Source organism: Tiliqua scincoides, chromosome 7, assembly GCF_035046505.1.
Source record: "Tiliqua scincoides isolate rTilSci1 chromosome 7, rTilSci1.hap2, whole genome shotgun sequence".
Classification (NCBI taxonomy): Eukaryota; Metazoa; Chordata; class Lepidosauria; order Squamata; family Scincidae; genus Tiliqua; species Tiliqua scincoides.
This window is the reverse complement of record NC_089827.1, coordinates 25,681,205-25,705,496: the sequence shown is the minus strand read 5'-3', so window position 1 is coordinate 25,705,496 and position 24,292 is coordinate 25,681,205. Positions and strand designations below refer to the sequence as shown.

Below are 24,292 nucleotides of genomic sequence, written 5' to 3'. Positions count from 1 at the left end.
CCCCTCACGTGACGTACCGAGTGGAACCCAGGGTACCCTGTTCCCTGTGCCCCAACTAGGTATACTGTTGCTTAGAGTGACAAGAATAAACAAAGCAAAATTAATTCCTTGAACACGACTAACTAGAAATAAAGTCCCTGTTGCTTCCTGTTTTGCCAGATTCCTTGTCCAAGCTCTGCCTGGAGAATTATGCCCACTTTTAGCTAATTAGCTCCCCTTCTTTCCCCAACAATGACCCTGGTTCTGCCCTGCAGTACTGCTGGACCCCACCACTAGGGTAGCTTGCCTGTTCAACCTGCAGAGGTCCTCTCTCCTGCCAGCAGCCTCCCACCACTACAGTAGACCCTGGCTCCTCAGCAAGTCTTGGGCACAGCAGCCACACACCAAACTCCAGTGTCTCCAGCAGTCTGTTAACCACAAAGTTAGTCAGAGTGTCAAAGTCAGTAAGCCAGGTCAGATTCCAAAGTCAGTCAGTCTCCTCTCCAACCTGCACTCCTTCTACAACCCACCAACCCTTCCTGCCTCAGGTGCTTTTATGCCTGAGAGCCTTATTGCCTTCAGTAGCTGCAGCTGTGCAGCACACCCTTTGCTGAAAGCCCAGGTCTTAATTCTTAAAGGGGTCACTGCAGACACCACATTCTACCTCCTCACCAGATCTTCCTATGTATGTTATTCCAGAAATACTGGTTCCTGTACATACTAGAGAGCGACTGTGTCTCTTGCAAGCCAATATTAAATTCTGGCAGCAGACCTGGCAAAATCACACCCAAACATCCTTGTGCTCAAACTTAAAAATCCTAAGACCAATTCTATGACTGTGTCATAGGGTTACCTGGTTGGAGGAGGGGACACCAACTGGCTATTCCATCCCATGCCTTTACTTAAACAGCCAGATTTGACTTATGCCAATCTCTGTAGGAGGCTTGGCCAATCAAGGTATAGAGAAGGATCCAGTATGCATCCAGCATATGGCTGTCTGGGAATTTTGTTTTAAAACAAAGGCTACTGGAGGAGGAGGTTCCAGCAGCTTTTAGGCTCCTGAATCAGCACAGAAGCTTCTGGGGGATTAGAAGTGACCAAAAATAAGGAAAAATAGGCCAAAAATGGGAGGGGGGAGACAGGGCATTCACAGTTACCCAAATCCAACTGCAGCTTTTCAGGCAGTAATAATAGGAATGCATTACAGTAGGCCATCAGTATCTGTTCCTAGACCCCCCACAGATACTGATTTCTGCAGACATGGAAAGCCCTCACAGGGTCTCCCAGATGTGACCAGAAGCACATTCTGGTCATGTCTGAGAGGTGTTCTGAAGCCCAGGGAGGGTGTATCTTGCCTCCCCAGGCCTCCGAAGGCCTGCTGGAGGCCTCTGAAAGGCATTTCTGGTTTTTGGCAAAAAAAAAAAAATGGAAGTGCCTTTCAGAGGCCTCCAGCAGCCTTCTGGGGCCCAGGAAGGCTATAAATGGCCTCCCCACCCAGCCTCCCCATGCAGCCTCCCCGCGCCTCAGAACAGCTGCCAGACACAACTGGAAAGGTCTTCTGGTCATCCTGCCGACATGGGATTGGCACCCATGTTGTGTTAAATTTGCGGGTGCCAAACCCGTGGATGTGCAGGGTGGTCTGTACTTTGCGTGCAGTCCATATCCCTGTATAAATAATGTCATGACCTGGGAGGCAACCACCATTTTGATACGAGAGAACTAACTAAAGTGACCAGAAAGGCCACCAGCACCAGTTTCTGAAATTTCTGATCCAGGCTCCATCTTAGAGCTTCAACCTATTGGTGAGAGCTCCTTCAGCCATACACCCTTATCTGGAACCACCCCCAGCCACTTCTCCAGGCCCTAATTTCCCAAATGAACTGACTCCCTTTACACCAGAACTCTTGTGGTCCCTGGTGCCTGACTGCAACTGCAAACAGTGTACCAAGCAGGGGTTAACAGAGAAATGGAAGAGTGCCAAGTTCCAGTCCCTACGCCTTTACGGCTCACCCCTCCTCAGGAAAGGATAGAGCCTGAGAGGGGATATTTAGACCTAGAGGACAACTTAAGAGTTCAGCCTCATAGATCCTTGGAGCAAGTTGTCTGTACAGAGATGAACAAACTCATACGTTCCAGTCTGACCCTACTTGCCACCTGCCTGTTTTCTTCATCCTCAGACATTAGTGTGTGCTTTGCCTCTTGGTCAGGTGAGGATACATATAATAACTTCAATGGAGGTGTTGTAATGCAACATAAAATACATTTCACTGTAGGATGCTCTCACTAATTTATGATTCTTATGCAGGGGTGTCAAACATAAAACCCGCAGGCTGGATGCAGCCTTTGGGAGCTGTTTATCTAGCCCTCAGGCTCTTCCAAAACCACCATCACTACTCTCAGCTGTTGAGCTATGCTGAGGTGTCAATGGCAGCCTGAATGGTAATTGTATTCTCTTATATCTTGAAAATATGATCAAGATTTGTGTATTTGCTCTTCTGCTATTTGCAGCTAATGAGTCTTTAAATGAGAAAAAAAGTGTTTTTTTCTGGTCAAGATCTGCTTAATAACATCAGTTCCTGCTTAATGACATCACTTCCAGCCCTCATCAGGCATCACAAATGCTATTCGACCCACTGTATGAAACGAGTTTGACACCCCTGTTGTAATGGTTCCTTCATAACTACTTTCCAGTTCAGTAGCAACCTTGAACTGGTTCAGCATCAACAGAGACATTGTTATTTTGTAGTAGTAAGAGCCTGTGGCTGCTGTAAGCCTTTTGCAGATGTGTCTCAGATTATATATTAAAATCGCATGGGATGTTTGTGAAAATCCACAAGTTTGGGGAGGAAAGAAATGATCCTTTGTCTTTGCTATTAAAACTCTTTTATGGTGTCTGAAGCAAGTATAACATTTGATTTGTAACATTTACTTCTCTTTGTTTTACATTCCATTGGCCTACAGCAACTAAGGGCGCAATACTGAAGCGCCCGTGGGCCAGCACAAGTCCCTTGCGCTGGCCCAGGAGGGTTGCAAATGTGCCATAAGGCATGTTTGCACCTCCTTGGGAGAAAGCCGAGCTGGCACTCATAGGTGCACCGGCCTGTGGAGGCTGACAGGAGCCTCCACACCAGTTTCATCTGCTTGTCTTGCGTTGGCCCGCCTGGGCCAATGCAAGGCTCTGGGGTGGGGGGGAGGGAGGTGTTCCTGGGCAGGGGGAGGACAGGGGGAGGGTTGGCAGTGAGCGGCCCCGGGGTGGGCAGGTGGGGAGCAGGAGGCAGGGGTAGGATCCGGCATAACTGCCGTTCCCGGGGAGATCGGAGCAGCTTCAAGCTGCTCTGCTCTCTTTGAACTTGTGCCACCTCAGGAGGTAGCGCAAGTCCAAGGAGACCCATCGGGGCCAGCGTGCTTTACCCAGAGGCAAGGAGAAATGTTTCCCTTTGCCTCTGACTGAGCTACCTTGGGCTCTTATCCTTCGCTGGTTACAATGCAAGCCTCTTGGCTTGCCTGTTCCAGCGCAGGGTAGAATTGCGCCCTAAAAGTTTCAACACCCGGATCCATGTTGATAAAATTGATGACAGTCACAGTGACTTGAGATCAGCTCAATGAATGTTCTGTTCAGTAAAATGTTTCCAAAATGCAAATCTCTCTGATTCCTTAGACTCATTTTCCCAGAGCATCTTCTATCACTGTTGTTACCCATCTCTGATATTGACCTGTGTTTATGTGTGTGTGGAAGGCAGAGAGCCTGCATTTTTCAACTATGTGGAAAGGGTTTTCCTGTCTGACTTTCTAGTTGGTTGCAAAATTATTGCATGCTCTGCTGGAGAAACCTGGACTTATCACAACTTCCTTCCCATTGTGCCTCAAATGAGGCGTGATTAATCAGTGGTGTCTGATTAGACTACTGTAGTGAATAGATACTTAGTGCTGGGATTAATGTGCACAGAGAATTCAGCAAGTTGGGCAGCCCTAACTTCAGGTTAGAAGGTATGCAACTCTTGCAGTTCCTTGCATTTTGCTGCCTGGGATTGTTGAGATGAGCGGAGGGGTGTGTGTGCGTAGAGAACCCAGGATCGTTGTAACCATGCACTTATCATGCATTTTACATGTGTTTTAACTCAGTATTTACTATACTAACACACCCATTTAGATTGTTGTAAATATCTTTAACTGTTTTCTTAAAGTTGCGACAAGGGAAAAGTAATGTTGAGAGCAACCCTAAAAGTGATTAGAAACTGACAGTACTAATTATAAATTATTCAAGATACATATATAAGAATTAAGTGCTCTTTCTTTCTTTTTGATACTTGGTATAGTTTCTATAATCAGTCAGTTACTGAAAAATTTAGTAATTTCTCAGAGGTGTAGAAAATTCCTATTGCAAGACCAATTTAACAGATCCTGTGTACTTTTTTTATCTTCAGCATAGCTGCCAGTCAGATGGGAATGCAGTATATTTCCATGGAACTGAAGGCAGTGAGTTAAATTTTGCCACAACACGAGATGTGGATCTTTCCACTGAAGATGCCCAGGAGCAGTGGGCAGAAGAGTTTGAGAGTCAGCCCAAAGGGTGAGTGATTTCTACTAGATGGGCCCTTGGCCAGTATTCCCTCTAAAGCAGTGTTTCTCAACTATTGGTACTCATACCACCTGTGGTACTTGAGGTCTCCAGTGATATTCATGGGATCCCGAGACCTCCACCTCCTGGCAGCGAGATCAGAAACATGACAAGCAGCAGTAAGAGCCTTGGCTCAGCAGGCATAAAAGCACTCACAGAAAAGCCCTCCCTTCTGCCCTGAGGCTCCTATTGGTGTTTGTCATGTTGCGTCTGGCCTCCCAACTTGGAAGTAACTGGCAATGACTTGGGGCCAAATCCTATCCCACTTTCTAGCCCTGGTGTAGCCATACCAATGGGATATGTGTAGCATCCTGTGGTGGGAGGGTAATTACAGAGGCCTCCACAAGGTAAGAGAACGTTTGTCCCCTTGCCTTGGGGCTGTATTGCAGCTGCACCGGCACTGGAAAGTTGGATAGGGATTGGGTCCATAATCACCAGTTACATCCAATAGGTGGACCATGCGAAGTAGTATAATGGAAGACAAAGGTTGAGAAACGCTACTCTAAGGTGCTACTTTGAATACTTCATTGGGAAAACAAGTGGTGGTAATATTGCAATGAATATCTCAAAATTCCAGTTAAGGTTTTAAAATAACTAAAAGCTAAATAAGCTGAAAGTGGACAAATATATGAAGCCAAATTCCTGTTCTCCTTTACCATCTCCCCAGTATTAATGTGTCAGCACCTGGCCTCTATTTATGCCATCAGTTATAGACTGTAAGCTCTCTGAGAGGTATTAAATCTATGCAACACAGCTAGCCTAGCATGATAGCTGGGATAGCAACGTAGCTAAGGACGATGGAGCTGGGAATCAGGATTTCCCCAGTTTGAACCTTGCCTTTGTCACAAGCTCACTAAGTGGCCTTAAGCGAGCCTCCCTCACAGCCTTATCTGCAATATTAGTACTTAACTTAGGGACCAATCTTAAAGGCCCTCAGCACTGGTGCTGAGTTCCAGCACCATTGTGCCATTTACAGCACCCTCAGATCTGGGAGTGCTAGTGCTGAGCCAACGGCAGTTGGTGCTGAGCCCAGTGCCAGACTGACACCACCTGGAGAAAGGCAAGTTCACTGGGCAGCAGTACTGGCTTTTGGGGCAGGGAGGAGGCATTCCAGGGCAGGGGAAGGGGGCTGGGGGAGAAACCAACCCAGGATGGGGGTGGGACTGGTGGAGACTTTCTCCACCAGATCCTATCCTCCATGTCAGGCTGAAAAGCCCAGCATGGAGGTTCTCTCATCTATGCCAGCAAAATAGCCAGCACAAACTTGAGAAGCCCCATTGTGGTGCCTGGGGCTTTCCTTGGGGAAAGGGACGAAAGCCCTCTTTTTCTGAAGAGACCTCCGACAGTTTCCCAGCACCCACTGGATACAGCGGTCACCATTTTGGCATCCCTCTTTCTCCGGGTGCCAGAAAGTATAGGATTGGGCTATTACATGATTGTTGTAAGGATTACATCAAAATGTCACTTGGCAAACTGCTTTGCATGCTTTAAAATGCTATTATTTTATTCTGGTTACTGTTATCCTTATTCATTGTTAGCATGATTAGCATTTAACAACTATTCATCCATATTATGATGCTAACTGGGCAAAGAGGCACTTCTGCAAGTGGGGCTGCTCTTGAATTTAACAAGGGGTAACTTATTCTTTTCAGCACAGTGTCTTTTCTAGAGGCTGTTTCTTCTGCGTCTTTTTAGATTGTGAGCCCTTTTGGGACAGGGAACCATTTGATTTTCTGTATAAACTGCTTTGTGAACTTTTTTGCTGAAAAGTGGCATATAAATATTCTTAATAATAATAATACCTTAATTCTGTGATCACATCCTGTTTTTTCACAGGATCCCTGCCTCATTCAATGCACAGGATGGACGGTGTTCAGAGTATGGGTAGCTATTCAGTGTTTCTTTCTCTCCTCTTATTTCTTTCTCTGGCTCCCAGGCCTCATGTTCTACCATATACCATGAGGCAGCGATCCTGTTGAGCAAACATTAGGTGTGATCATACAGTTGAGGATTGTGGCTTTTGCATAACCAAGTCAACTTAGGGCACAATACAGAGTCACCCTTGGGCAGGCGCAAGTCTCTTGCGCCGGTCCGGGAGGGTCACAAACGTGCTGTAAAGCACATTTACACGTCCTCTAGAGTCAACTAGGTTGGCGCACAGGTGTGTGTCAGCCCGCAGGTGCTGAATCCAGCCTCTGCGCCAACTCGGGGATGGAGCCTTGCATCAGCTGAGCTCAGCTGATGCAAGGCTCTGGGGTGGGCGGGGAGTAGGTGGGAGAGAGGTGTTCTGGGGTGGGGGGAGGGCAGTCCCGGGGATGGGCAGGGAGCAGGAGACGGGGCTGGGACCCAGCTCTTTTTAAATTTTTATTTATTTATTTATTTTTATTGTTATAAGGGATAAATCGTGAAGGGTAAAAAACTCTCATACTGGATCCCAACCCCATTCCCAAGCAGTGCGGCTTCAAGCTGCTCCGCTCTCCTCGAACATGCTACTTCTGGAAATGGCGCAAGTCTGAGGAGACCCATTGGGGCTGCAGTGGCTTACCTGGAGGTAAGGGGAAGAGTTTCCCCTTACCTCCGGCTGAGCCACTTTGGGACCCTGTCTTGTGCTGGATACAGCACAGGCCTTCTGGCCTGCCTGTTCCAGCACAAGATAGGATTGTGCTGTTAGTCTACTTAAATGACTTTTTTTATACCATAGTCTACAATTTGGGAATTTAATTTCTTCCCCAAAACAAGAGAAGAAATTTTAGATTCTATAATTGTACTGTGATGAAGAAACCCTCCACATTTGTTGGGGTGTGTATGTTCCCCAGTGAGTAATTAAAGGCTTGATGGTTGGAGGAGGCAAACTAAGGGACTGAGATAAATTCTTTTAGCCCTGGGAAAGTGAACAGAATAAAAGACAGAACCAGCTGCAACAGCCAGGGGAGTTTTACACCCAGGGGAAAACTTCTGGGTTGGTCTGCGGCATTGCCTTAGGAAAGCTTCAAAGACTTAGCACTGTCTGTGCCCCATTATTTAGCAGTGCATTCGAGCACCTCTCCAGGAACCCATCCTGACCTCAGCCAATGCATTCAATGTTTCCTGTGTACACAAATGATGCAAACCCCATTAGGTGGGTAAAGACTGGGACTGTCTTTATCTGTGGAGACACTTCATACATTACACTGGTTATCAATAAAAGGGCCACTTGCAAATTCAAGGGATTGAATTTTAGGTGTTCTTATTCAGAAAATATTAGTAAAATACATATGATCAATGTGCAGTTTTAGAAGCCTTTGACAATCAAGCTAAGCCATTTTTTCCCCGGAGGTTTTTATGCAAGATCACTTTGAGCCCAGTTCCATGTATACCTACTCAGAAGTAAGTCCCATTATAGTCATTGGGGCTTACTCCCAGGTAAGGTAGCTAGGATTGCAGCCTTTGATTCCTACAAGACGTAAGGGGGACATTAGCTCAGCAGTGGACCTCCTCAGCCCTGCACCCGGGGCAAAAGTCTATGATGTTGCTCCCCACAGTCTACCGCCACCCCCCTGTGCAGATATCCATGCCCCCTACTTACCTGAGGCTCACACAGCCTCAGGCAACCTAGGAACGTGTCACAGAAATCTCTGTGAGCTTCCCCAACGCTTTAAACTGTGCTTCCAGAAAACCAGAAGCACAGTTTCTGCCTCGCTTCTGGAAGAAGAGAGGCTTCCACAGGGTCCTGGTGCCTCGCGCCTGGGGCTTTTGCCCCATTGGACCTTATAGTAGGTACACAACTGCATTAGCTTTTTAGCCTCGACCTTATGCTCCTGATAAATGCATGCATATACAAGCAACAGAATCAACTGTCAGACAGTGTGGGCTCTTAGGAACCATTTGACACACTAAGAATGCATAGAGGGAGAAAAAAATAATAATATCTGCATTGTGGATTAGTGATCTTTGTTGGTGATTTTTCTGGAATTAAGAACATAAGACAAACCCTGCTGGATCAGGTCAAGGGCCCTTCTAGTCCAGCTTCCTGTATCTCATAGTGGCTCACCAGATGCCTCAGGAAGCCCTCCAGACAACAAGATACCAATATCATGTTGCTACAGCCTTGCATCTGGTGTTCAGAGATAGACTACCTCTAAAACCCAGAGATTGCATATGCATCTAGACTTCAATATCCAGAGGGAATCTGTTCCGATTCCCCACAGATTCCGAAACCCACAGATAAGCAAATCTGTGAGTCCAATATCTGTCCAATATGACCTTCAGATGCAATCAGAGATGTCCGTGTTGCAGTCTCTCTGGACCTCAGAAAGGCCTCTAGAGGTGCCAGGAAGGCATATCCAGTTCTCGTAAAAGCCTCCCAGATGTGACCAGAGAACAATTCTAGTTGCATCTGGAAGCTCAGGTCCAGCCCTCCATTGTGAGTTTGGAAGTCTTGGTGAGTTAAATCTGCAGGTTCTGAATCTGCATATAAACAGATTGGACCTATAGTCACCATGACTTCTAACCCGTAATGGACTTTTCATCCTTAAATCTGTCCGATCCCCTTTTAAAGGAGTCTAGGCAAAGCACCATACAACATATTGTGGCAAAGAGGATTACTTGCCGGGTAAAGAAATATTTTTCTTTTGTCCGTTCTAACTCTCTCACCAGTCAATTTTAGTGGATGGCCCTGGTTCTGGTGTTGTGTGAGAGGGAAAGAACTTCATTCTATCCACTCCATACATAATTATATATGTCTCAATTATGTCCCCTCTTAGGCACCTTCTTTCTAGAGCAGGGGTGTCCAAAGTTTTTGACAGGAGGGCCACATCATCTCACTGACACTGTGTTGGGGGCTGGGGGGGGGAATAAGGAATTAATTTACATTTAAAATTTGAATAAATTTACATAAGTTTATATAAATGAATATATTAAAGATGAACTTGTATGAATGCATGAAGGTCTTGCAACAGTTCAAGGCCTATAAAGGCCTTGCACAAAGCAAGTCTGCCTTTCCATTGCTTCTGCTACTGCATCACAGACGTAAAACAGCAAGCAGTGGAGGGAGCCCTCATCCCACAGCTCACACAAGAGGTCAAACATTCACCCTCACTCTGAAAGCAGTTGTGTTGGGCCAGTGCAGGCTCCAACAAATCTCCGGAGGGCCAGAGGCTCATTGAAGACTGGGGGCTCCCTGAGGGGTGCATTGAGAGGCCTTGAGGGCCGCATGTGGCCCCAGGGCCGGGGTTTGGGCACCCCTGTTCTAGAGTTCTAAACCCCCAAAACTGTAGCCTTTCCTCATAAGGGAGGTGTCCCAACTCACTAATCATTTTGGTTGCTCTATTTTTCATGTTTTGCAGTTCTAACATGTCCTTTTTGAGATGTGCCAATCAGAACTGGACCCAATACTCCAGATGTGGCCTTACCATTGATATGTACAATGGTACAATAATATTAGCCATTTTATTCTCAATTCCTTTTTTAATGATCCGGAGCATAGAATTGTCCTTTACAGCTGCTGTACCTGGGTCAGCACTTCACCAGCACCCCAAGATTTCTCTCTTAATTCTTATCAGGCAGCTCAGAACCCAATAGTGGATATGTGAAATTTTGATTTCTTGCCCCAATGTGCATTAGTTTATACTTACTTATATTGAGTGCATCTATCATTTTGCTGACCATTTCCCCAGTTTGGGGAGATCCTTTTGGAGTTTTTCACAATCCCTTCTGGACTTCACTACCCGTAAAATTATAGTGTCATCTGCAAACTTGGTCACCTCGCTGCTTATCCCCAACTCCAGGTCATTTAAGAACAAGTTGAAAAGCACCAATCCCAAGTAAAGTTGTGGGAGGGAGACATTCTGGCTCAGTACAAGAGCAGAATCATCACTTAATGGTGCCCCCAGTCCCCAGTTTGGCCAACTGTCCCAGAAGGAAACCATGATGAAAGCTGCTGAGAGATCTAAAGGGACTAGCAGGAATGCATTCCCATCATCCAGCCCCTGGTATAGGTCATCCACTAAGTCAACCAAGGCTGCCTCTGTCCCAAAGGCCAGGGATCCAGATAATCTGCTTCATCCAGGTCCCTCTGGAGCCGAGGGGCTACCATCTACCTCAGTCACCTTCTCCAGAAATGGGAGGTTTGACACTGGCTGGTAACTATCCCACATCATAGAATCCAAAGAGGACTTTTTCAGGACTGGGCAAACCACTGCCAGCTTTAATGCCATTGCAGCACTCCCTCCCTCAAAAATAAATTTACTATTCTCCCTGCCGCTCAATCAGCCCCAATCTGAGCAAGAGAAGTTCTCTAAAGAACTTTCAGGTCAGCGACAGTTTTTTCTTCTTTTGTTGACCATAGAAGAATTCTTGGACTGTGTGATTCTCCTGTGTCCTGTCCCACATTTTAGAGTGAATCATGCCTTACTGATGCTGTTCTTGCTTTCTCTGACCCTAACTTATATACTGTCATTTTTCATTACTTGACCTGACTTGTTCTGCTGCCTACCAAGCATCTGCCTTCATATTCCCATTGTACAGTGTGTATCATCTTACTCTCTCAGCCATCACTTTCTTATAGCTAATTTTCCCCACCTCTGTTCCCTCAATTTTTGTCCTTCCAGTTAGCGGTAACCTGCATTCCTTTTGGCTGTCATTACCTCTCAAGCCAATTCCCATTTCTTGGTCAGCTGTAGACTTTTTCTGCCCCTTCTCTGCTTCTTTTCTTCTAAAAATGATAGCTTGGTTCAATTTCTATCCCCATCCTCAGCCACATTAAGAATAGTGGTTGCCTGAGGGCTATGACATTTTTACAGTTAACTACAGTGTCATACCCTGAACAGTCCTTTACATTCCATACATCCATTCAATCCAGATTGCCCAAAATCAAGTCAGTGTTGCATGCTTTCAATCCTTAAGCACTTTCTGGCAACGTTCCAAGAAGCCGTTTGAAGCTGACTTGAACAGAAAGACAATAATGCTGTGTCTGGAGGAAAAGTAGAATATATTACTATTATGCTGTTGTAGCTGTGGAAGAGAAACAGGGAAGGTGCAGGCTTTTTTTCCATTCTGAAACAAATTTTCCAGTTAAAAAAGAATTTCAGTGGTGTGCAGATGCGTACAGTTTTTGCTCACAAAATATACAATGTCCCGTCCTTTCCTATATGCCTGTGTTTTTTGTTCTTGAGAATCAGAACCCCTTTAAGATAGTCAGTTACCAGTGGAATTACATCTTCTCCCATCATTACTCAGACTTACATTCATATGGGTTGCCTTAATAACAAGTGATGCACCTTCAAAGGTAATGAGATGCTAGTAAGGGAACATGTAGAAGGGCATCAGGCACTGGAGGCAAAAGGAATGTCTGAAGTGAACACAAAATGAAGAATTTTTAGAAATCTAACATATGCTGCCCACTCATTTTATAGTTCTAGTGCACAAAACTGGAGACTGCTGCATCCCCAAAATCCCTTCCCTAGCATGAATGGAGCTTACCATTCTGCTGGGCAGCCTCCATGCTGCCAATCACCCCCCAAACATCGGCACAGCCAGTCACATCTGCCCGAAAATCTGGGCACAAAACATGGGTGATGGAATCTGGAAGTGGCTGACCACAGTGATGTTTGGGGACATTCGATGGTGTGGAAAGGAGGCTTCCCGGCAGAATGGTAAGCTCCATTCCCTGGGGGGGGTGGATTCTGGCAGGCACCTGATCCACCCATGGGCTACTGTTTGGAGCCTGCCATTCTAGTGTAAAGCTAGGAAAGCAGGAAGCAAGAAAGGGATGGGCAGGATCCCTCAGTCACAGGCTTCAGTTTCTTCCATTGTTAATTGTGCCATGGCTTCATCCTTGTCCCCTGAGTCTTCTTTTCATGCAGTTGTATGTGTTTTCTCTTCTCACATTAATTGTTAGGGACCACATCTTAGAACAATGAGCCAGAAAGTTAAGATTTAGCAAATTGCTACCTTAAAAAAAATTACCTTTGCATAATCTCAAAGAGGCTTACAACATTTAAAACATTTTCAAATGATATAAAAGATACAAAATACAAATCTAACCTAAAAACCAGTGAAATTAAATCAGTTTAAAAATACCAGTGAGTTGCAATACTATGCACATTTACCTTGGAGCAAATTCCATGAAAAACACTCTGGAACTTACTTCTGAGTTCAATTGCTTGAATTGCATCACACAATGGAACATGTTGCCCCTTCCTTGCCTTGGGCTGTCATTTTGCCCCCTGCAGGCTCCACCACAGGGGATGGAAGTCTTATAATTCCCTAAGAACCAATCAGAAAAACCTTCTGCTGGGTAAGAAAGTGTTGGATCTCATTCTTGTTATACCAAAGTTTTTGGGTTGTTGGGCAGTTCTCTAGTAACTCTGTGTCACATTTCAGGAAAATTGGAAAACTGGTTTCGTTTTGGTGAACAAACACTTGGTCAGGCTTGAAAAGTGCTATATTTCACTCATGTATACGTGGATCTTGACCGCATTTGGGATGCTACTGAACCATGTCTTCTAGTTAATCTGTATCAAACGCCAAGAAAATTGAGCAAACAGTGTTGATTTTATGAACAAAATAAAATTTAACTGAAACTGCGGCCACCTTAACAGGCAACAGCCAACTTTGTTGAGGGGGAGAAAAAGATATAAACATCATTAGCTCCTGAAGTGGACATTCATATTGTTATAGATACCAGTGCAATCAACTGTTGAAAATAACAGGGCAACATACTCAGAAAGTACTTGATGGATTTCTTCACAATAGCATGATATAGTAGTCCAAACAAACTGAATTTTTGAAAACAGTTTCAATGACATAGAGAGCAAAGGGAATTGAATGTTTTTGTGACTAAAAATGTTTAAAATACTAAACTTTTTTAAAACTTAAAATGTTAAACTTAAGATTTGGGGAATGTTTTAAACTGCTCTGTCTCCCTCATCTGTACCAAATTTGGAGGAGCAGTGAACACTAATGGCCCAATCCTACCTGGGCCGGGTTATAATGGCACTCCTGTTTACTGGCACTGACTGTTGTAAAATTCCATCACTGCACAAAGCCTCACACTGCAGGCATGCCAGTAGAAAGGCCAGAGCTTTCCTACATGCTCCAGAGCAACCAGATGCTGCTGCTGAGGGAGATATGGGGGTGGGGAATGGGGGTGGGAGAGGGTGGAATGGGGCCTCAATGGGGGTGGAGGATGGCAGAGTGGGGTGTTGACAGGGACACGGGATGGGCAAATTCCTTAGCCAGAGGAGACCTCAACAGCTGTCCGTCCTCAGGATACAGCGATAGCCATTCTGCACCTCTGCATTGGCAGGAGGGGAAAAGAATAGGATTGGGCTCTAAGGCTTAGTGCCACATTTCAGGGCACTAAGGTCAGATTTTATGACCAGTAGAAAGTTCAGTGCTTATAATGATGGAGTTGCTTTTTTTGTACATCATTTTAATAATACTGTTAAGGTGCTCCTGTGTCTGTTCATTTAAAAGCATTCTTAAATGCTAAAAGAACAAAACTGTTATAAACTACTTTCTAATATACTTGCTATATAAACCAGTGCAAGACAGTCTGTCTCTGAGTCAGCGAGTACAGTAGATGGAGGAGCGTTTGCAGCTAAGTATAATTTGGGTATGGTGCGGTGCCATTCTCAAGCAGTGATCCTTGGTGTAAGAACAGGGATGTTCCTGAAGAGACAGGTTCTGCCTGACCCTAGGGGTTGCTAACCTAGAGTCTCAAGCACTTTCCTGGCTTCTCCTAGCCAGAAATAGCCCCTCCAAAGCCTTGAAGGGGTACCCGAAGCTGAAGGTCAGACAGAGCTCATAAAAGCTGCGTCTTGTTGCCCAGACTGTAGCTCCTCCCCCCCAACAGGGATGTTCAATGTACGCAAACATGATCTATTTTCATCAGTGAAATACAGGAGGATGTGCATTGTGTGTGGCTTACTTCTTGGCTGTACAAGGCACCAAATGTCATGCAAATCTATGCTGGCTTGTTTTATAAGCCTATAAATATGCCTGTTACCTGATATTCTCAAGCTTTAGGAGGAATGAAAGGACTGAAATTAACCACTTATTAAAAATCTAGATGAATGCCTGTACCAATTAATCCTTTTAAAATTGCAGAATACAGCTCTAATAAGTAAACCTTTTGTGAATGCTGTCCCAATTAAATGGCATCCATTGCCACTCATTATCATTAAGCTGAATTGGTTTCCTGGGAGATATCCCAATAAAGTAACAATCCTGATTAAGTAGACCCACTTCAACACCTCTTGGGCACTTTGCTTTGGAAGAAGCCACAACTACAAAGCATTAAAGCCTTTTTAATTCCACCTTGAACACAGGTTTGGACCACATTCAAACTGTATCTGCAGATCAGTGATCTTTGCAGCAGATTTGATCTCTGACCAAATTATGTAATTGCTGTGTCTGATTAGCATGTGTATCATGTTAAGAAATATCTACATGTTACTCAATTTTTAATAAATTTGATTATAGAGAAGACCTGAAGTCTGAACAAAAAAAACCCTTTAATACAATGTTATTAAAATATACGTTTGTCATGCTGAATACTACAGCATATAAACAGAATACTAGCATAGCAGAAATTCACTTCGCCATTTATTTTAAGAGAATTGGAGTTTTTTTGTTTTTTTGTTTTTGGGTACAAGTGCCTTTTTGTGCTTCAGTTTGAGTATCCCCTAAAAGAGAGTTATATCCATAGCAGTGATTTTCAACTTTTTTCGTGGCATTCTGAGAAAGCACTAACATTGTCAAGGCACACTATCAGTTTTTTTGACAACTGACAACGCACACCACACTGCTTGCTGGGGGCTCACATCTCCCAATGGCCCTACTAATATATGACCAGGTGGCACACCTGCACGCCATCTGTGGCCAGGGCCTATGAAAGGAATTTTATCAGGGGGTACAAAGATTCTTCTGGGCCTCTTCCCAAAGGGCAGGCAGTGGGAATAGACAGACTGGGGGGGGGGGCAAAATAGGGCAGAGGGAGGGTGCTGACAACCACAATAGTTTTGGGAGCCCAGGTCTACTAGGGTTCTTGATGCAAAGCCCACATCTACCTGACCCCGTGGCACTGGCAGCTAGATAAAGTAAAGTTGAAAACCAAACACATTCCTAAGTCTCTATAAAATCTTTGAAATATAGAAAATCCATTGCAGAAAATTAGCATCATCATATTTAGGCTCACACTTGAATGGACCAAAATGAACTTCTGCAGCAGCTCTAGCCCCACAGCTGGGTCCCAGAGCTTCTATACACTCCTTCATGGTTATGGGATCCACAAGCCAAAGAGCATTCCTGGACCTGGTGTGCATGCCTTCCAGGAGTAGTTAACACTGCATGCACATGGTTGTGCCCTGGCATCATGCGTAGGCAGCGAGTTCAGGTGAGATAGAAAATGTCAGATCCCCAGACTTTCTGGGCCCCCTTTTTGACCCTGGGCCCAGTTACAAATTACCCCCTTTACCCCCCCCAGGCCCTGTCTGTGGCACACCAGTGGGTCATGACACAGTGGTTTAAAATTGCTGGTCTGTAGGGATAGGCGTAGTATGTATCATTCATGACTGCTACAGTTTTGTGGGTCAGCAAATATAGTGTTTTCTTTATTTAAATGATTTATTAAATTATTTATATCAGCGTTTATATCAGCATTACTTGTGCCACTGGTTATACTTGAGGTGGTGTCCATTGGTACACTTAGAACCGCCAGGCCCCCGCCAGCTGACAGTGAGACCAGCCATGCAACATGACAAGCCTGAGTAGGAGGCTAGGCTAGGCAGAGTTACAGCATGCGCTTTTCACCTGATTGAAAAAGCCCTCCCATCCTGAGCCTCTTACTGGTGTTTGTTGCATCTCATCTGGCCTCCCAGTCTGGAAGTGACTGGCAATGACATCATCGCCAGTTACTTCTGATTGTACTTCCAGTAGGTGGATGGTGTGAAGTGGTATGGTGGGGGAGAAACGTTGAGAAACACGGATTTATAACTCAATTTTTTACCCGCAGCAGAGAAAATGCCCATGTACCACTGTGAAATTTCCCTTTGTAAGTCAAATCAGGATTGGTTTTATCACGATCAGTATTAGGCCAAAAAGTCTACCCTCAAAACCTTATAATTGTAACTCAAAGCCTACCGCAAATGACCTCTAATTCCTTTTATAGCTATGGTGAAACTGGCAGAAGGAAACTGCTGGAACGCTGGAAAACTCAGCATTTCTTCAAGTCTAATCACCACCTACACATCCCCTGCCTGCTTCCTCACTTCTTTCTGCTTCTCCGCTTTTTTCATCTGCTGCTGTGTCCATTACCAGGGTTGGAGCAAGCGACTAGAGCAAGGGAACACATAGCAGAACAAGGGCTATTTTTACATTCTCAATGAATCCTATATACCCAACTATTTGGAATAATTATGCATCTCAAAATGTTGTCATGCCTAATTTTTGCTTTCATCACCATCTTTAGTAAATGTACCGAATGAAACATTTTTTTTTAATTACGCAGACCAACACACATTTTGCTTCCTTAAACGTTATACCAATTCCTGGGTATGTTTGGGGTGCTGATTCCAAAAATGGCATCTGTTTTGCCCTATCACTAGTTTTGGAGACACAGCATAGCCTTTTTAGTGAATGGTTCAAGCAGCTTCCTCATGAGGAAGCCTATACCATGGCTTCCTCATGAGGAAGCTGCTTGAACCATTCACTAATGAGGCTATACTATATCTCCAAAACTAGGCGTGATAGGGCAAAACGATGCCATTTTTGGAATCAGCACCCCAAATTAATATCTAACCACCATAAAGTTTGGGAAAAACTTTTCTGACCCTCAATTTTGTAGGCCTGTGTTATTTAAGAAAAGCATTCCCTGAATGTGCTGTAATGAACACACATAATAACAGTTTGTTGCTTTCAGGCTTCTGAAGGCCACAGATTACATTTTTAGGTGAAACCTTCAGATATTGTAAAATACACCTAAAAGTATTAAACATGAATGCAGTAGACGTATGTGTCATACACATGATTGCCAATAGTTCTCTGTTGAGGCTGCATTCAGTAACAAACCGAACTTTGCATCTATGTAACATATGAAATGGCTATATCTCTTATTTCTTGTTTTTTGGCTTTAGGTGGGATATAGCTGGAGCTGTCATTGGTACTGAATGTGGAACTCTGGAATCAGGTTCATCTGTTGTGTTCCTCAGAGATGGAGAAAGAAAATTATGTACTCCATATATGGACACTACAGGTTATGGAAATCTGAGGTTTTATTTCAGCATGGGTGAGTAGGTGGTATTAACATACATGTGTACTCTGGATTAAGGGAAGCAAATTATTGTAGAAATTGTGTTGCAATCACTACTTCTAAGTGCATCTCCTTGGAATTTAAGGGGAATTTCACCTACTTTAGCCAGACTGCTCTTTGTTTGGCAGTATTCCTAACATTTTCTCAGTTATTGGTACTATCTATATCTTTTCCAGAAATCGCTTTACTCCTTTGACTGGAACTAGACCTTACAATAACTATGAAGCTGCAGCCAAAAGATCAACCATGTGCTGTGTTCACTGCCACCATAACCTGCATACCCCAGTCCAGATGTCATCACACTGTGTCTTTTCACTCCACCACCTGACATTGTCACCTGATAGGAGTACGGAAAAGCACAGTGTAATGATGTCACACTGACCACCCTTTGTTGCTATTTTAACTGCTGAACCTCCAGTGGAATAGGAGGAACCATGACTCCAGCGTCCGGATCTGAGCCATGGGCAATATCTGAGAGAAACTTAAAATACAGAACAATTTTAAGCATTAAGGCAGGGGTGTCAAACATAAGGCCTGGGGGCTGGATGCGGCCCGTGAAAGCTGCTGAGCACTGCTGAGGTTCTTATGAGGTGTTACTGCTGAAAGGACAGCCCACATGAAAATTGGGCTCTCCCATATGTTGCAATATGATCAAGATTTGTGTATTTTCTCTTCTGTCTTTTGCAGCTAATGAGTTCTTAAGTGAGAAAAAAGTGCTTATTTTTGGTTATGACCTCACTTGACCTCACTTCCTGCCTAATGACATAACCTCCAGCCCTCAGCAGGCATGATGAATGCTGTTTGGCCCTCTGTATGAAACAAGTTTGACACCCCTGCTTTAAGGCATTATTCATGTATGCCTTCTAGCTAGTTCCTGCAACATGCTTTTGCAATAATGATATATACTGTCACTTATACAGTCTGACCTTGGTATCTGTGGGGGTTCCGGAACGGAAACCACTCATGGATACCAAAATCTGCGGTTACCGGGGTCGCTATTTAAATGCTTTTAAAATGGGAAAAAACATCAAAATCACATTTCTTACCTTCACACAGTCAAACTGCATGGTTTGATTGTGCAAAGGTAAGACATGCAATTTTGATGCTTTTTTCCATTTTAAAGGCATTTAAATTGCGACCCCAGTATCCACTGGTAAATCCGCAGGATTTACAATCCTAGCCAACTTTCCAACACTGGCATAGCTGTACTGGTGGGGCATGTGCTGCATCCTGCAGTTGGGAGGCAGTCACAGAAGCCTCCTCAAAGTAAGGCAATGTTTGTCCCCTTACCTCAGAGTTGCATTGACCTTACCTCAGTGCTGGAAAGTTGACTAGGATTGTGCCCACAGTGAGTTAAATCTGTGGATACCGAAATCACACTTGTGTGTATATATAGCGAAGTATTTCATATTACTTCATGATGAAATGCTTTTGGAAATCTTCTGTGAACCTTCCATCAGTGGATTAGATTTATCTTAGCTAAGCACTTTGTAGAAATATAAAAATGAGTAGTGTGAGTCTGCCGATCCTATTGGATCTTTTAGAGAGCCTTCTTCTGCATTCCACCACACTCTGAGATGCAGATGGTAGTGACCTGTAAGAGGGCTTTCTTGAAAGTGGCCCCCTTTCACTGAGGAGGCCCTAGGAAAGTCACCTTCACTGCCAGTCTTCCAGAAGCAGATGAAGACCCATCTTCTGATCAGGCTTTTGCTGTTCAGCTCTGAGGAATCTGTAGGTGTGGTTTGGCTCTTGTTTGTTACTACTGTCTGTCTGTGTGTGTCTCTCTCACCGTGATTTGGTTTTTGTTTAAAGGTGCTTTTTGCTTGTGTTGCACTGCAATCTTATACACACTTACCTGGGCTTAAATTTCATTGAAGTCACTAACTTTTGAGCAGAAATGCATAGGTGTACATGGTCAGTTTCTGTTTTAGTGGGGTTTGTTCTATTTTAATGATTTTCTTTTTGCTCAACTGTCAACCCAATTCAAACAAGGGCCTGTACAATGGAACCCACATTCCGCTTTGTATCGGCACAAAGCTCAGGCATGCCAGCAGGAAGGCCTGAACCTTCCTGGGGAGGCAGGGGGAGGGTGGGAAAGTGCTTGGAGTGGCAGAATAAGGCAGCAATGGGGCAGGGTTGGGGTGGGATCAGCGACACTGGCGTGTATTGTATCCAAACCCCCTTCCTGGGCCTGATCTGCCTGCACAGATCAACACAGACTTCTGCCAGAGATATCACTGACACTGGTCTGAGTTGATCCATCGTGACTGCTGGGGCTTACCCCAAGGAGACCTCCAGCAGTCAAAAATCCCCTGTGGGATACATGGTGATTTCCATTGGATTTGACTCTGTGATTTTTAACCTGTAAGCTGCCCTAAATCATATGAGAAAGGTGGGATAATTTTTTAAAAAATAAATATTAAATAAATTAATAGCAAGGGGTAGAACTGGAGGAAAAGATACAAAAGCAAAACTGTCTTCCTGTATCAGAGAGTTGTAATCACTGGATCTGAATGTTTAAATCAACTTTTCTGACAGTGGAAAGCAAAATTCACACAAATTAGCTGAAGTTCTTAATGGCTCTTGCAAAGTAATGCAATTTTCTTTGCAATGCTTTTCCCAGGAATGTTGTTTTGCAAATCCCACAAATCAGGTAAACTGAATATGGAGCTTATTCTTTCAACACTGTGTTCATTAATGTGAAATGGAAAAGCAGCAGAGGAAACAGAGACTGAAGTTGCTGCCCCAACAAAGCAACCTTTTATGTTCACTAAGAAAAGCTATTTTTTCTTGTTGAGCGGAAGTCCTCTGATAACCACTTGAATTGTTAAATCTTTTCTATGCTATATAATGTACCAAAAGGGAAGAAAAAAAACAGGAAGGGGAGATTGCTGTATTTCCAGGTCTTCTAGCCTTAACCACACCTGCATGAAAAACAGGAAAGATGCTTTTGTCAACCTTCTGAACTCATTGGCAAAGCTGTTGGCTCAGCAAGACTGGCTGTGAAATTATGCGATCACACTGAAAAACATTGAGAGTGTGAAAAAAAAAATTCTTGGTTGAGTATTTAGTTAAGGGAATGAAAGGTTTTTAAAAAGGAAACGGGCATTTATATATAAAATGTTAATTGGGGTTCATTCATAAAAATAAGAGTAGAGCATCCAGAATAATCATATGTTGCAGCCTTGTTGGAGTGATAGCACTTCAGGCTGCAGATGGGAGACTGCATATTTTAATACTTCTACTCTCAGGGTATAAAAAACCATGTTGAGAAAAAGCTCTGGCTGACATGCTCATTTTTTATAGGCAGGAAGGGAGTTGTTTTCTATGTGGAAGAAATTCAGGCATGCAATCCTCCACCTGCGAACTGAAGTGCTGAAGCCTCAAAAGGTTGCCGCTACTGCTGCTATCAAGATTATTCTAAGTCAATTACCACCTATTACCTCCTTATTTCTATGTCCCCCTTATTGACATTTTCATTTTTTTATACCAAAAAGAAATTAAAGCCGAATTTGAAAGTAGAGAATAATGCACAATAGTCAGGTCTGTTCTTCTGAATTAGAAGTGATGGTTACACGCAACCATGTACTACACTAATGCTGCAGATATCACTGAATTGTGAAAATTGTAGTATCTTTTTCAAGAAATGTTTCCTGGTGCCAAGGTGGAAATTTCTGTGGAAATTTCTGTGGAAAGTTGTAAAAGGTTCTTAAATCACGTCTGCATCAATGGTATGATTTAGGACGCAATCCTAACCCCTTATGTCAGTGCTTTCCAGCACTGGCATAGCAGTGCTAATGGGACATGTGCTGCATCCTGCGTCATTCATAGAGTCCTCCTCAAAGTAAGGGAATGTCTCTTACCTCAGAGATGCATTGCCCTTATGTCAATGCTGGATAGCACTGACATAAGGGGTTAGGATTACGCCTATATTCTATTAGATCACTTATGTTGCAGTCTATAGCTTTATCATCTTTATGATTACAGACAGAGATGGAAGCAAATAAGAAACTGATCACTTAGCAAAACTTTGTATTTTGCATTCTCCTACTGAAGTTGCAAATAGGATTAAAAATAAGCCTGTGTAATCCATTAAATGGTATAGACTTACTTTGTAATTATCAGTATACTCCAACTTCATAATAGCTATAAAATTGGATAATTAGTTGTGTCCCTCAAACATCCATTGTTGCAGGTGGAAGCTGTGATGCTGGAGAAGCCCATGAGAATGATGTTATATTCTATGCAAAGATTGAAGGAAGAAGGGATCATATAAATCTAGATACAATGACCTATGCTTCTTACAGGGTAAGTGATGTAAACCTTGAAAGTATCAGAATGCAGGTGACACTGATTTTAAAGCTAATTCTGCAATCAAGGTTTCAAACAGTGTTCCATTCTTTTTGCTATTGTTTACCTAGATGTGAGAGCATTGCCACCTGACTTACTGTCAGGAGTACCACTGTGAATATTCTATGTTGACTGTGAGCAGCCTCTAGCAAATTGGTTAAGTCAGACCCTAAGCATGAAAGAAAGAAAAAAAAATAGATTTAATGAAGGACTTTGGGTAGCTAGAAAACATTCCATTATTATTAATAGATGTCTTATCAAATGTCTAAAGCAAAATTTTAGGCACGTTTGAAGGATCCTGCTCAAGTGCAACACCTTTTGGAAATCTGAGAAAAAAGATTAGTAAAATCATTAATAAGCAAGTTGTGCTGATTATAAGTGCATATTCCTGTGATTATGCTGTGTCAGATTACATTAAACTCAAAATAGATTCCTAGTGTGGCGTAAAACTACATGTTACATTAAAAGCATAGTTGGAGCCTTGCATGTGTGTGGTCTTTTGTGGGTTCATGGGGCTTCAATCCAGATCAGGAATTTGACAGGGGTGGAGGGAATCTTTGTCTTCACTGTCTTAATTTAGGTCAGGCTCCTCATGCATGCATGGTTACCTCAAGAATAGCATAGATATTCTCTTAGATTTAAAGGAATAGTTCAGAGGAGTGTGTTCCAATGTGAGCTTCCCTCCTGGGAAAATAGCAGCTGTGGGAGATCTGGACTGGGACTGTGACAGAGGACAAGTTTGACATCTGGATCAGGGCCCCATGTGACTATCTCTCCCCACCCCAAAAAAGACTCCACAAGCACACAGGGTCCAAACGATATTGTATTAATACATGGTGTAGTTGGTACTTCATGCTGTGTATGTTCCATGTCAATAATCCAAAGGGCACATTTATAAGAGGACCTGCCCCTTTATTCCCTGGGTGTGGAGTTTTCTCAGAAGCCTTTGGTGAGGGGCTGAGTAAAACCTCTTCAGAAACATCTTCTGAAATACAGTGGTTCCCAAAGTTCTCCTTAGGAGGAGGGAACCACTTAAGTATTTGTTGGGTGGGGGCAGGTTGCAGCAGGATCACACTGCTGCTGGGAATGGGAAGGTTGTTTTTTTTTACTTACTTCCAGCTATTGAACAGGCAAACAACTGAGGAGATCCAGAGCCTGCTGTCTCCCTCCCAAGCCCACTTCTTCCCTCCCTGCCCAGTTCTGCCCCCTTCCCACGCTTCCCCCTCCCTTAAAAGCGCTGTTCTTGACCAGTGGCCATGCTCCCCCCCCCGGAGCTCTCAATGTCCGTCCTCAGGTGCTGAGGCCCAGTGCCAGCTGGCGCTGGGCTCAGCGCCAGCAGCGTGTTACTAGTACTGGCACAAAAGTGCCTTACAGCACTTTTGCGACAGCCTGGTTTGGTGGCGCTGGTGAAGTGCTGGTGCCACAGTCCATAGGATTGAGCCTTAAGGTACCTGGTGGGCCACTATGAGATACAGGAAGCTGGACTAGATGGGCCTATGGCTTGCTCCAGCAAGGCTCTTCTTATATTCTTATAACTCTTGTGGCTGTTTGGGGAGAGAAGTAACTGTCAAACAAGTTTAACCCATTTCTGCCCAGCCCACAGGTATACATTTGACCCCTGTTGTGTACATGCAACATTGGGTAAAAATGTCTTATGTCATATAGGTACATCCTACATTAATATAAAATCCAACCACAATGTTGAATGTATGACTCCTGAAAAACTTTTCTGAACTGATTGCTGCTGGTTTTCTGTGGAAATGTAATGAGATTTATTCTTTTCCAAGACTCCATCTTTGGTTTCGGTTGTCATCAGTCCAGAGCTACAGACTCCAGCTACCAAATTCTGTCTCAAGCAGAAGAATCATCAAGGACATAACAGAAATGTCTGGGCAGTTGACTACTTCCATGTCCTGCCAGTGCTCCCTTCTACTGTAACTCATATGATCCAGTTTTCGATTAACTTGGGCTGTGGAACCCATCAGCCAGGCAACAGGTAGAGCACACTACAGTTATAACTCTCTTACATCATTGTTTTGATTGTTTTACAAAGA

The 24,292-nt window shown here is 43.8% G+C and overlaps 1 protein-coding gene across 1 annotated transcript in view; it reads left to right on the top strand.

Annotated features, from left to right (window-relative positions):
* RELN (reelin) overlaps nucleotides 1-24,292 on the top strand; it is a 366,138-nt gene that overhangs the window by 197,095 nt on the left and 144,751 nt on the right. The window contains exons 11-14 of the mRNA XM_066633734.1: nucleotides 4,404-4,549; nucleotides 17,713-17,864; nucleotides 22,084-22,196; nucleotides 24,026-24,234. Coding sequence (XP_066489831.1) covers nucleotides 4,404-4,549; nucleotides 17,713-17,864; nucleotides 22,084-22,196; nucleotides 24,026-24,234 — 620 coding nt within the window. The remainder of the gene's footprint in view (nucleotides 1-4,403; nucleotides 4,550-17,712; nucleotides 17,865-22,083; nucleotides 22,197-24,025; nucleotides 24,235-24,292) is intronic.